The 14,242-nt window shown below is 35.7% G+C and overlaps 1 protein-coding gene across 1 annotated transcript; it reads left to right on the forward strand.

Annotated features, from left to right (window-relative positions):
- The first annotated feature begins 1,499 nt into the window (after nt 1-1,499).
- On the forward strand, nt 1,500-2,447 carry LOC131032792 (cyanamide hydratase DDI2). Its single transcript, XM_057963843.2, has one exon. It carries the CDS (start codon nt 1,581-1,583, stop codon nt 2,319-2,321), a length of 741 nt encoding a protein of 246 aa, XP_057819826.2. The 5' UTR covers nt 1,500-1,580; the 3' UTR covers nt 2,322-2,447.
- Nucleotides 2,448-14,242: the final 11,795 nt, after the last annotated feature.

A 14,242-nucleotide genomic window follows, 5' to 3' on the forward strand; every position in this document is an offset into this window, starting at 1 on the left:
TAAATGAAACCCTTGAGGAGAAAACAAGGCTAAACATGGTATACCAAAGATAAGGTCATGTAATAAAGCATAAAACTAAAAAGGGATATATAGAAAATGGAGCACAAGCGAAGGGTTTCAAAACTTGAATCAAATTTGAAATGAAATGTTTGCACTTGGAAAAAGTAAAATATAAAATCCAAAAAAAAGAGAGATAAACTTTGGTTGAAACCACCAGTCATGTTCAAATGAAATGTTTGATTTGTATAAACTTCACCATTTTATGTAAGAAAAAAAAACGCTTGCATAAATATTTATGCTAATACAATAAATATTGTTTAAATAAATGAGCATTACCTATATTTCAAAATAAATAATGTAAACAACATCAAAATATATCATTATGGAGACAACTATTTTAGTTGTACAATATTCCACTTAAAAATAACAATCCAAATCCTAACAATATTGGAAACTTAACCCTAATCTTAGGTGAGATCGTACGTTAATAGCAATATCGAACCTCATCATAATTGAACCCTAATTGCAATCATAAGCGTAAATGATCCCTAATTGAACCATAATTGTAACTACAAATGCATTCCCGGTTGAATTATATGTATTGTATTATATTATATATGTATATGTATATCATATTATGTACTATATTATATTATATTTATCATTATCGTTATCCTTGCAATAACAAAAATATATTTCACATTATATTAAATTTATTCATATCCTTATCTTTGCGAAAAAGAAAGATTTTATGGACACAATATTTTAAACTTCATGTTACTATTGTAAAACACATTTTGATCTAATATAATTATAATTACCAAGTAAATAAATATGTTGAACCTAATAGTATAATTAAATGTGGAATTTAGATGAATTAATAGTAATAATTATCTAGATTCAATTCATTACTATGTTAAGATTATAGAGTTTGATCACAAGACTATCTTGGAAACTACAAACTAATTGTGTTATCTCATGATTTAAATCTATGCTTGTGAATTAGATCTTGAGAATTATAGAAGTGAACTCATGTGCAAACCTCAAAACACACACACACGCACACACACAAGAACATGAACCAATAGAAATCTGGTTACTAAAATCTATTCAATTTGATCTTTTGATGTCTAAATCACAATAAAGAACCACCTAATGATATTTATATTTTTAATAATTTTCACAATTATATGCTAATCCTTCACAATTACAAGTAAACCACTCATCCATATCAACCTAAAACAAAACCATTAAAAAAATTAGTGACTACGCCCTCTATGCAACCATTTGCATATTTGACCTTATTTACTTAATTAATTGAAAATAAAAAATTCATTATATTTTAATTTTTAATTAATTAATAAATAAATACAATCAAATATGCTACCTACCGACAGAAAATCAACTGTCACGTGGCTAGCGCATTTTCTGTAAACCAGCCATAGTTGATTATATAAAATAATATATCCAAGAGAATATCATTTTACAGTTTGGATAGAATAAAGCCCTAAAATGCTATAAAGCCCTAAGAAACTATACCAAATTGAACAGGAAAACCGGCTGATTTGCTTTCCTCTTCAATGGCGTCGTTCTCTGTGCTAAAGGAGCTGGATGACCTGAACAGCCTGGAGAAGCAGGTAAATGAGGCTCTGCTAAAAGCTTCACAAGGAAACCTAATTTCCAGGCCCATATCTTTGGCTTCTCTTCCTCTTCCTCAAACGCCTTTAGCCGAAAAGGCCACAGCCTATGCCAAATCCTCCCTAAATTTAGAGGTTTTCCAGCACAGCATGCGCTCCTACTATTTTGGCACAGCTATTGCTTCCCAGCATTTCCCCCATTTTGACTGGGATCCCCACACGGCTTACCTGGCAGCTATGTTGCATGACGTGGGGCTAACGTCTGAGGCTTTCGCGCTGACTCGGATGTCGTTCGAGTTCCACGGTGGCATCTTGGCCCGGGAGTTTCTGTTGAAGGAGGGCGCGTCGCCACGAGTGAGTGACACGGTGGCAGAGGCCATCTTCAGGCATAGAGATCAGATACACTTGGACGGAGGTGCCACGTGTGGGCATTCGCCTGAGGGTGTTTTGCTTATCTTAGGGACCCATTTGGATGTCTACGGGGCATTTGCGCCTCTCATACACGTGGACACTATTGATGACGTGGTCGCTAGGTTTCCTAGAGCTGCATTTGGTAATGTATTTGCTGATTTACTGGAGGAAGAGGTGAAGGTGAAGGGCTTTTGTGCTACCGCTAAGGTAGTGCAAAGTGGTGGTCTAGATAAAATTAGAAATAATAGTGTGTTCGCAAAATATGATTGTTAGTTGTGGATCGTGGTCTTCATAGTGGTTGAGATAAAAAGTATTAGGTTAAAAGATTTGATTTGAAATTCTTATATTTGTATTGTGGGTTTTTGTCTTCTTAAATAAGAAAGATTTTGTGTTTATTAATTGTTGTAACTTTTTTTTTTATTTAAGAAAAAAATTAAATGTATTATTATTGGCAATCAAATTGTGAGTTTTGAAATTCTTAAATTTGTATTGTCGGTTTTAGTTTTCTTAAATAAGAAAGATTTTGTGTTTACTTATTTTTTTTAATTATTGTAACTTTTTTTTTATTTAAAAAAAAAACTTAAAATGTATTTTTATTGGCAATCAAATTGTGAGTTTGTTAGAGGGAGATAATTTGTATTATATAAATTAAATTGGAGTTGATTTTTTCTTAATTTCATTTATATAATTTTCTTGACAAGTTTTTTAGTGTAAATTAAAATAGAATCTTTATATAATTCATGATACCACAACAAGAAGTTTTTAGGTCTACATATATAGACCATAGCTTATAGTATATGAGACTATCATATACTTCCAATATGTAAGAGACACCTAACTTGTAGCATCTCTGTAAAGAGTACAAATTCTTTACTATTAAGTGAACTCAAACATAAAAATTTGATTTAAAAAAAAAAAATTATATTTGAAGATAAAATATCTTATTTTAATGAAATGTTGTAAATATGTAACTTTTTAAAAATGTAGTATAGATGTCAATTAATGATATACAATAATATTTTAGAAAATTTTAAAAAATAATACACAATAATTTTTTTTATATATCTTGTATATATAATTTGAAAGTTTTAATCTTGCACAATATTATTTGGTTGTCAAGAAGGATCAAAATAATAAGTGAAAATTTCATTTTCTAAAATAAAATAAATTAAAAGTTTACATATATATATTTTTTTATCAGTAAATATTTTTTCATTCTATTGATATGGAAATTTAAATATACAAAATTTGCAATCTTTCACTATGCATAAACACAGGAAATATGAAACCCATACTACCCACAGTCCAAACTTGTAAATTACCGTACCCTACAGCTTATAGCAGCAACAAAAAACTAGTTCTTTGTTGGTTCTCCAAGCCAAATGTTCCAACAATAATAAAAGTTTTAGAGTAAAAACTAACAGATGAAATTATTTAGGAGCAAAATAAAAAACGCTGGCCGATAGGTTGCTCACTCACTATCCCCCTGGGTCGCCTCCTCCCTTCCCTCCTCAAAGGTCGGTGCTTTCCCTTTTGTGGCTTCAGCTTTCATCTTTGGGATACAGTCCAGGCATCCGAAGTCAGAGTCGCCCTCCAAGCTCGCCAGTAACTAAATGGCCCTTCCTTCTTCAAATCTATCTCTCAGGTCCTTGCCAACCTCCATCCTTGCCATCACATGCAGAGCCTTAAGAACTTCATCCACTCTAGTTAATTTCACAAAGAGTTTCATCGCTTCCCACCCCGCTCGAGCATGTTCACAACACTAGTATTTGATTTCGTCTTCCGGACCACAAATAAAAGGAAGCAATTCCTCCTGGTCATCCCCTTCCTTGATTTGAATGCCAACTCGCGGTACCACCCATTCCAAGATTGAATCCAGGTTAATCAAAAACTCCCCATTGATCAATTTGATTAGTGTGAGTTTTACCTTTTCCACCTTTGGTTCGAATTCACAGGCCCACGCCAGAAGCAAAGAGTACACCTCCATGTTAGTTCGATATCAGTGATGGATATAAGCAACCTCCTCCACGACCATGAGACAGGTTGCCGCCCACAACTTCTCCTCCTTAAACCGGAAGAGTCCTTGCATCCACTTATCCGATACCTTGCCCAAAAAGGGCACCAACTTCTTGTCTGTTCACAGAGTGAAATTAGCCTCCATGGTCACCTGCAATTTCAAAACAACAATTCCTGCAATACAATGTCATACAGAAGCTACAAAGATACAATTAGTTCTACTTCAAACAAACCCTGGCACACAACTCAAAGGGTAATAAATTATGCCTCCATCATATAGGACGGGTAATGAGTGTGAAGGATAAGGCATTAATGCCATGAGATCAAGAGAAGGATTTACTGTCATCCTCCCCTCGCTCTGATCGTGCGACCTGCCACAGACAACTCCTTCTTCAAAGAGCAGTCGCCACCTTGGCATATGTACTTGCCAAATTTTGCTCGCATTAACAAGTTGAAGACTGCACATTTCTAAAAGGCTACAATTAGTACCACTCCCACACGCGACCATCACCTTTCCACCATTTGGCCGCACAACTATCCAGTTCACTTGCAATGTTTGACAACAAATCTACCACTACATTTGCTCCCCTCCTAATATGCGAGACACAGAACTCCACAAATGTGTTGAGTTTCTCTCGGATCAAAGCCACCCATCGGTTTAGCTTCCAACATGGCGTGTTGCCTTTAGCTATTGCATTAATAACTATCTGAGAGTCCCCTTCTAAGTGCAGCCATTGGACGTTCATGTTTAAGGCTAGTTATGTTGCTAGAAAGGCCGCCTAGACCTCTGCTTCGTTGTTGGTGCCATCCTGCAATCGTTGAGCTCCTTTGAATAGGATAAATCCGTTGTCGTCTCTCGCCACCACTCCAGCACCTGAGGTTCTCGGATTTCCTTTTGATCCACCATCGAAATTGATCTTTATCCACTGTTTGCTCGGTGGTTCCCATTTAATCTTCTCTAAAGAAAGACCTGGATTAACCCCCGAAGACCCATTAATAGGTTGGCAACGGATCAGAGGCCAATTTGCCTGGATATCTCTATCTTCATTTGTGAATGGGTGTTTTGTTAAATTATGATTCCTAGCCGCCACAAAAACTGCTTCAGCTATTGCTCTTTCCACCCTTGCACACAAATTCTCCTCATATTCTGATTTTTCTTGGAAAATTCTCATGTTTCTCTCCTTCCAAATTTCCCATACTACAAGAGACGGGGCCACTAGCCATAAGCTGGAAAGGATCGATTTTCGGCAGGGTATTCTCCAACTTGTAAAAATGTTAGATATCGAATTAGGAAGTGGGGTGGCCCAATTCAATTTACCAAGAAGGAATTTCCATACCTTTTGTGCCTCCTCACATTGAAGTAGCAGATGATCCAGAGTTTCTTCTGCTTTCTTACACATTGTGCACCTAAATGGACCCAGGAAGCCTAATCTGCACAGTCTTTCTCCAGTCAGGATTCTCTTTCTTAAAGCTAGCCATGAGAATGCTCTTTCTTTCGGGAGGATAGGAGAGCTCCACAACAGTTTAGCTGGATAGTCCACCCTTGCTTCCAAATTTTCTAAAATGCCATAGCCAATTTTGACCGAATATTGCCCATATTTTGATCCACACCATCTAAGCGTATCTTCCTTGTTCGATAGACGTGGCGTATACTCTTGTAAGATGGACTTCAACTAAGCCTTCTGGTTTGGAGTCATAGGAAGATTATCCAGCTTCTTCCATTCCCAGAGGTCTACTCCATTTATCCTACACTTAGTGATGAAATCTGCTACCTTCACACCCCATTGTGTTTTTGTGATTCGTTTTATTTCCTCACAACCTTGCCTTTGGTTGAGTGTTGACATACCCTCATAGGAGTCCGTCCAAAATTTGGCCATTGTCCCTTTACCTAGTTCCCATGTGATATGCTCAGTGATCGCATATCTACAAGAACAAATGAAATTCCAGATAGCAGATCCTTTTGGGAGGATTCTGAGGGTGAAAATTCGTTCCCTGCTCATCTGATCTAGATATTTATGTTTTAAAATTTGTACCCACTTTTGGTTCGGATGAGAGTACATTTGCCATACCAACTTTGCTCCCATTGCCTCATTAACCAAAGTCCACTTCCTTAAACTTGCCCCCCCTCGTTAACTTGGGTTGACAGACTTTGTCCCACACCATCAAGGGGATCTTGCCACTCGCCTCTTTTCCATTCCAAAGAAATTTTCTCATTCCTCTGTAATGCATATGATCACTTTCTCCGGGATCTTTAGAGCCATCACGGAATATATAGGTAGGGCAGATAGGACCGATTTGAGGAGCATTAATCTTCCAGCCAAGGTAAGCCATTTACTTTTCCATCCCTCAAGACAATTGACACTATTGTCAATAAGTCTATGCCATAATTCCATACAATTCTGCCCCCCAAATAAAGGGATGCCCAAGAATTTTCCAGGTAAGGTGTCCACTTTGACTCCTAGAATGTTTATGATTTCTTGTTGTCTTCCTCCCCCTGTGTTGAAAAATAGAACTTCTGATTTTGTCCAATTGACTTGTTGACCAAATGCCCTGCAGAAAGTATCTATTGTCCTTCTAATTACTCGTCTCTTGTAGTGAAGAATGTCCGCATAACAAGGTATCATCCACAAATTGCTGATGGGTGATCGGATCCATTCCTTCCGCTATTTGAATCCCTTTCCAACTACCTCGATTCCTCTGAGAAAGAATCAATCTTCCCAACACTTCAGCCAAAATGATGAATAAGAAGGGGGATAAAGGATCCCCTTGTCTGATTCCACGGGAGGTTTGGAAGAATCCTTGTAGGCTACCATTTACTAGCACCGAGGTCCAAACTCCATCTAAACATGCACGAAACCAGTTAATCCATCCTTCTAAGAAGCCAAATCTGTTAAGGACCTGGAATAGGAATTCCCTATCCACCATGTCATAAGCTTTCCTGATATCTAATTTAATCAACATTCGATCCACTTTTGCTAATCTTACAGTATGAATGACTTCCTGTGCAATTATTATTCCTTCAACAATCGATCTTCCTGAAACAAACCCGCTCTGCTCTTCTGAGATAATGTGATTTAAAATTGGCTTCAATCTATTAGAGATGACTTTCATTACTATTTTAAAAATGGTATTACACAAAGAGATTGGCTTGAAATCATTAAAAGATGTTGGGTGCTCCACTTTGGGGATAAGGGCTATAAGTGTACAATTCAATTCCTTTGCAACATACGCCTTTCTCCGTGATTCCTCCACCATAGCCCAAACATCTTTCCCAACTAAATCCCCAAAAGTCTGATAGAAGAAAGTCGGGAAGCCATCCGGGCCCGGGGCTTTGTCCCCCATCATGTTGAATACTGCCTTCCGAACCTTGTCAAACTGGATAGGTTTCATGAGTGCCTGATTTTGTGTTTTTGTGATTAGCTTCGGAATAGAATTAAGTCCATTTTGTTGATCCTCTACACTTATATTATCCTCCTTCGACAATAAAGTCGAGAAGAAATTGACTGCTTCACTGTTGATATCCTCCGAGTTTTCCAAAAGGACATTTTCCTTGTTATGGATGGAGGTGATTTTGTTCCAGGATCTTCTGGCCTTGATCGAATTATGGAAGAATTTAGTATTTTTGTCCCCTTCCTTAAGCTAGTACTCCCTCGATTTTTGCCACCAATAGATTTCTTCCCGTGCCAAAATCTCATTATACTGATTTTTAAGATCACGTTCTTGCAAAAAAGACTCGAGGACATTCCATTTTGAATTATTGTTTCTTGTAATGCGGCCAACTTCTCCTCCAACTCTTGGTTATTAGCAAAAATATTCCCAAATTTAGTCTGGTTCCACTCTTTAACCTTAGACTTAACAAATTGCAATTTCTTAACAAACCTAAAAGCCATTGTACCAAGCACCTCAGGAGTCTCAGCCCACCATTCTGGAATCAAGTCTCGCAGACTCCCGTCCCCCAGCCACATCTTTTCAAATTTAAAGGGGCACCTAATGGGAGGGCCATCAAATGCTATAATTAGTTCCACCGGTAGATGGTCAGAAGAAAACATCGGTTGGATATTTCAGACAAAAAGGAGGGGGGAATCCACCCAAGCCCCTCCCAAGAAAAAACAATCCAGCTTTTTCGCGACATGATTCCCCAAAATCCTTCTGTTCAACCATGTAAATTGTAAATTGTCCTTACTTGGATTTGATTTCTTTGAGACCATTATTGATCACAAAATTTTGAAAATTTGCTTGGGAAGATGTAGGACCTCTCTTGCCCCCCACTTTATCTCTTGTTTATAGAATTGCATTAAAGTCTCCCCCAATAATGATAGTTCCTTCCTCCAGTTTTTGAATGAGAGAGGAAAGGGATTGCCAGGAATTTCCTTGTTGATTTGGTTTAGTCGGTCCATACACATTAATCAAAAAGAGATCAACATTTAAGGGGAAGGAATGGATCTTACACACCTACCACATACAGGAGTCACCTAATACCTCCACCCTATGATTGGATGGGTTCCAGAGAATACCCAAACCTCCCAATGCACCCTCTGAATCAACAAAGACTCCCTTCCACTACTTCCAAGATCTAATGAGCATATCTGAATCCTCTTTATTAAGCTTAGTTTCATGCCGAAAGACTACATCTGGCCTTAATTGATCCAAACCTCTTTTGATCAATCGGCGTTTATCAGGGGCATTGCAGCCCCTGACATTCCATGTTATGATTTTCATTGTCCTTCAGGAAGGGTAATTCCCTTCCCTACTGTGAGTTTGCATTGTCCCTTAGCACTTCCGACCATTGCAATTCTAACTTGATTTGATTTCCTACCTCTAGATCTTTTTTCTCCCAGACGAATCTTGTTCCATTCAAGCTCGATCTGCTCTATTGTCCTTGTCTCTAGGATGTCTTCCTCATCCATCCATACCCATTCATCATCGTCCTCTTATCCCTCCAATTCTCTGCTTACATTAACTCCACCTTTTTCTAGGGCATCCTCCTGCAAACCCTCCATCTTCTCAGGCGCCTCCACTAGTCGTCTCTTTCCCACAAGGGATGTGGCTCTTGACTTCGCTTCATCCATGACCTCTACTGCCTTCTCCACCCGAACAATAGCTTCTTCTACCCACCCTGCTGCCTCCAGTTGTTTATCTCTTAGGGAAACATCCACTATTATCTCTTCCACCAAAGAGATCATCTCGTTTGTGTTCAGCGAAGCCTCCTCTTGGATCAGGGGCATCTCCATATTTTAAGTAATGTCAATCTTTGCTTCCTTCTCACCCCTATCTGTATCTTTTCTCTCTAATACGTTTAACTCTTCTTGGATAGTTGATTCCACATTTTTCCCTTTTGGGCCAATCAGACAAGTATCCTCCGTGTGACCATCTTTTTTGCAGTATTTGCATCTTTCACTTGATTCTTCAATCTCAATCTTTTGAAGCCATTGCCCTTCATTGGTGATGATCTCTATATTTGTTGGAAGAGGGTAATGGGGTTTCCAACCAATGCATATTCGTGCATATACACTGAAATCTTTGGACTCTATTGCCTCATCCGCTTTGATGTAAAACCCTAATTTATTACCCATAGCTTGGAAAGATTCCTCATTCCAGTATTCTTTGAGCAGGTTGTATAATCGTAACCAAATGGATACCATTTCAACTGACGCCTACAAAGGGTTGAAATTTGGTTCCCACTCCCGAATATATAAACCTTTGCCCCCACAAAAAAGGGTCCACTATTCACAATCCACTGTTTATCCTTCTCATTCTCAGTGATGACCAAGAAGAAACCATTTGGCATTGTTTTTAGCTCAATCTTGCATTTCTAGTTTTCCATACACCATCCTTTCATTTTACCCACAGATGACCAATCTCCAAAACATTTTAAAACAAGTTTCGTGCCTGGAAAAATGCCACTGATCCATTTTAGCTTTGGTTATCCAGCATCAACGAGATTTTATCTAGTCTCTCCTCCTCTCTTCACTGGGGCAGTATTTGCCTTTTGCATTTTTGACTTTGGATGCCATTCTTTCTCCTGGAAATGTTGTCATATAGTTTTTGGCCCGTATTCTTTATTACGATGCCCCAAACTGCTAAAATTCTCATTTCTGCCAAAATTTGCCTTCTTGACTCTAGAGTCCTACCCCCACTGTTTGTGAGGGTAAAAAATCTTGTTTGAATCCTCCCAAGCCCTATTTGGTTTTTGCCAGGGTCGTTTACCATTTCGCATTTGGTTGAAACCTTGATGCGCATTTCTGAAGGTCAAACCTTCTCTCCTGAGAATATCCTCCCTGTGCTCGAAAACCCTGCAAATCCCTTGGTCAAAGCCCTAGTCTCCAGCGACGCTCCATCCCAATAACATTTAAATATTAATTGCATATGTATTTCATGTTATTTATGCATGAAATCATTATAAAACTAGAAATGTTTGTTATGTGTTTAAATTTGAAATTATGTATACAATCAATTAAATATTTTGAATATTTATCATGTTATTTACCATGTTCTAACCCATATGGTCTATGACTAGTCCACCACTTTCCATAATGATATAAAATGACAATCTATTGTAAAAAGTGAGATCATTTGCCTTTCAACTAATTAATATGTTTACATATTATTAAGAAAAGCATAAACATTTATTTTTTCACATTTTAATTGTATAATTAATTTATTATTTTTAAGTCGATAGTATTTTCTTTCAAAAAAAAAATGTTTGGTTTTGTTAGAAAACTTGTAATGTAAACACCAAATTACACATCTATGTTTTCTCTTCATGCTAACATAATTGATGATTTGAATGATGATTCATAGAATTAGTAGACTATCAACTCTAGATGATTTTTTTTTGTAAAAAGATAGAAACTACCTATAATTAGCCAATAGGCTATTTTGGGTGGGAAATTCCAACCAGATTTTCCTCCTCTTTGACACTGGTTTTCTCTTTCCCATCAATTTCAAGTCGGTTTTTTTCCCAGATTTGTCTCTTGTCTCATGTCTGGCGTGTTGTCACTATCAACTAAAAATGTCATGGCGATGTGCTATGATTTTAGTGGATTTCGTAAGTCCAAATTAAATGACTTTAAATCTATTCTATCTCATTTTTTTCTTATGGAGTGAGTTTTATATTTTTTTTGGGTCAGGAAGAAGCAAAGGTTTTTGCTAAAACCCCAATTGTGTTGGAGATCAAGTGTTGCTTTTGCAATTGATGGGTCATGAGTTTGGATTTTGGTGGCTCGATTATTAGATGTTGTAGCGGGCATTTTTGTTTTAAGGGTTTTAGTGGGATTCTTTCTCAAGGGTTCAAGATTTTTTTGGGGTCTATATGTGTGCAACGTAAATCTATGTAGTGAAAAGCCTTGTTGTGCTTGTGGGATTTATAGTAGTTGTAAAGCATGAAGATTTAGGTTAGGAAAAAATTGACATTCAATGTTAAATGGTCACAAAAATGGTTAAATTTGATGGTCACAAGAGCAATCTAAATTTGACAATCCACCTTGCCTGTCAAGAAAAATAAAATAATGTTTGATTTAGAAACCTATGTTTAGGTATAGATATTAAGTGAGATAAAATAAAGTCTAGTTTAGAACCGATGATTAGGTATAGTTATTAAGTGAGATAAGATTTCTTTTTTTTTAAATAGGGATATGTTGTGTTGGTTACCGTGAACGAGGGAGTGACATGAGAGAATGATTTCTCTTGTTTAGCTATGTATGGATCCTTGTGATTGGAAAATGGGGTGAGTATTTTGAAGTTGTTTTCCAAATATTTTTAAGTATTTAGTAGGAATAACATAGAAAGAAGGTGAAATGATAGTGAGATGGGTGGAAATGAAAGAGTAAATATACAACTCAAGATGGGAAGTGACCATATAACAACAATGTCTAACACGATGGGAACAAGAGTGGAAGGAGGCACGTACCAATTTGAGGAACAAAAACATTAGGAAATTATGAGGAGGATGCATCGTTAAAGAATTAAGAATAACCTTAATGCTGATCCCTTGAACTTCAAATCCAAATGCCTTAGTAAGAAACAAATCATGAATTTCTTGAAACAAATGTATAGTTATATTTACCTCAATCAAAATGACAAGCTCATGCATGAATTACTTTTGTTCTAAAAGTTAGTCATGATTAAAGTTTGAAATCATATGGTTAATAATAGATGTAGTAATAGATATACTTATAGAAACACCATTCTTACCAAATTGAACCATTTAGGGTTTTAAATGAATATTTCTTCTCAAAAGAATGTGAGCACAAGGATGAGACCTTGACATGCAAACAACTCACAAAACCCTAAAGATCAAATGATGTAGGAACTAATATTAAATTAGAAAAAAATAAAAGTGATTAGATCTAAAAATTATTAGTAAATGAAACCGTAGAGGGGAAAACAAGGCTAAACATGGTGCAATGAAGATAAGATCACATAATAAAGCATAAAAACATAAAGCGATATATAGAAAATGGAGCACAAGCAAAGAGATTCCAAACTTAAATCAAATTTGAAATGAAATGAATGCACTTGGAAAAAGAAAAATATGAAATCCTAAATAAAAGAGAGATAAAATTCGACTGAAACCATAGGTCATGTTCGAATGGCATGTTTGATTTGTATAACCTTCACCATTCTATGTAAGAAGAAAAAAAACTCTTGCATAAATATTTATGCTAATAAAATAAATATTGTTGAAAAAATGAGCATACTCATATTTCAAAATAAATACTATAAAAGACATCGAAAGGTGTCATTATGGAGAAAACAATTTTAGTTGTACAATATTCCACTTAAAAAATTAACACAACATTTTACTAGCCTATTATTATGTTAAAGTAATAGTTCCCAAATCCTAACGATAATGGAGCTGAAACATTGGCATTAGGTGAACTCATACGTTAATAGTGATACCAGGCCTCATCATAATTGAACCCTAACTACAATCATAAGCATATATGATCTCTAATTGAACCATAATTGTAACTACAAATGCATTCCTAATTGAATTATATTTATTATATTATATATGCATATGTATATATTATATTATATTTATCATTATCCTTATCCTTGTGAAAAAAATTATATTATATTAAATTATATTATATTTATTCATATTCTTATCTTTGCGAAAAAAGTAGATTTTATGTAGAAAATCTTTCAAACTCCATGCTACTATTGTAAAACACATCTTGACCTAAGGTAATAATAATTACCAAGTAAATAAATGCGTTGAACCTAATAATAATATAATTAAATGTGGAATTTAGATTAATTAAAGCCAATAATTAGCTAGATTCAATTCACTACTATGTTTAAATTATAGAATATGATCACAATACAATGTTGGAACCAACAAACTAATTGTGTTATCTCATGATTTAAATCTACACTTAAACTCGATCTTGAGGGCTATAAAAGTGAACATGTGTGCAAACCTCAACCTATAGCTATAAGCATGAACTAGTAGAAAACTAACTCCTACACTTTATCTTTTATGTCTAAATCACAATAAGAAACTACAATTATGTGTTGATCCTTCACAAATACAAATAAACCACTCCTCCATATCAACTTGAAACAAAACCATTAAAAAAACTACAAGCCCAAAAAAATCACTACGAGGACCTCTATCCAACCATTTGCACATTTGATCTTGTTTATTTAATTAATTAAATGAAAATAAAAAGTTCATATATTTTAATTTTTAATTAATAAATAAATATGTAATCAAATGTGTGATATCGCTATCACCTCTATGTAGTCATTGACCTAAACTCGATATCACCATTCAAGTGTGTAGTCATTGACCCAAGATTCATGAATAATGAATAATGGATAATGGTTCACAACAACCCATCTCTCATGAAAATGAATGATACACAAATGAATAAAATTCACAATAACTCATCTCTCATGAGAATGAATGATACGCAATCAAAATATAATTAGATACAAATTATACTACGCAATCAAAAGATAAAAATTATACTACCTATCGACAGAAAATCAACTGTCACGTGTTACGTGCATTTTCTGTAAACCAGCCATAGTTGATCATACGGAAAAAATAACAAAATATCTCGAAGAGAATATCATTTTACAGTTTATATACGTAGTATAAGGCCCTACATGCTATAAAGCCCTAAGAAACTATACCAAATTGAACGGCTTTGCTTTCCTCTTGA

Source organism: Cryptomeria japonica, chromosome 5 (assembly GCF_030272615.1).
Source record: "Cryptomeria japonica chromosome 5, Sugi_1.0, whole genome shotgun sequence".
Classification (NCBI taxonomy): domain Eukaryota; kingdom Viridiplantae; phylum Streptophyta; class Pinopsida; order Cupressales; family Cupressaceae; genus Cryptomeria; species Cryptomeria japonica.

Excerpts from the sequence above, each read along its gene's own strand:
- LOC131032792 (XM_057963843.2), top strand. The coding sequence starts at position 1,581 with ATGGCGTCGTTCTCTGTGCTAAAGGAGCTGGATGACCTGAACAGCCTG.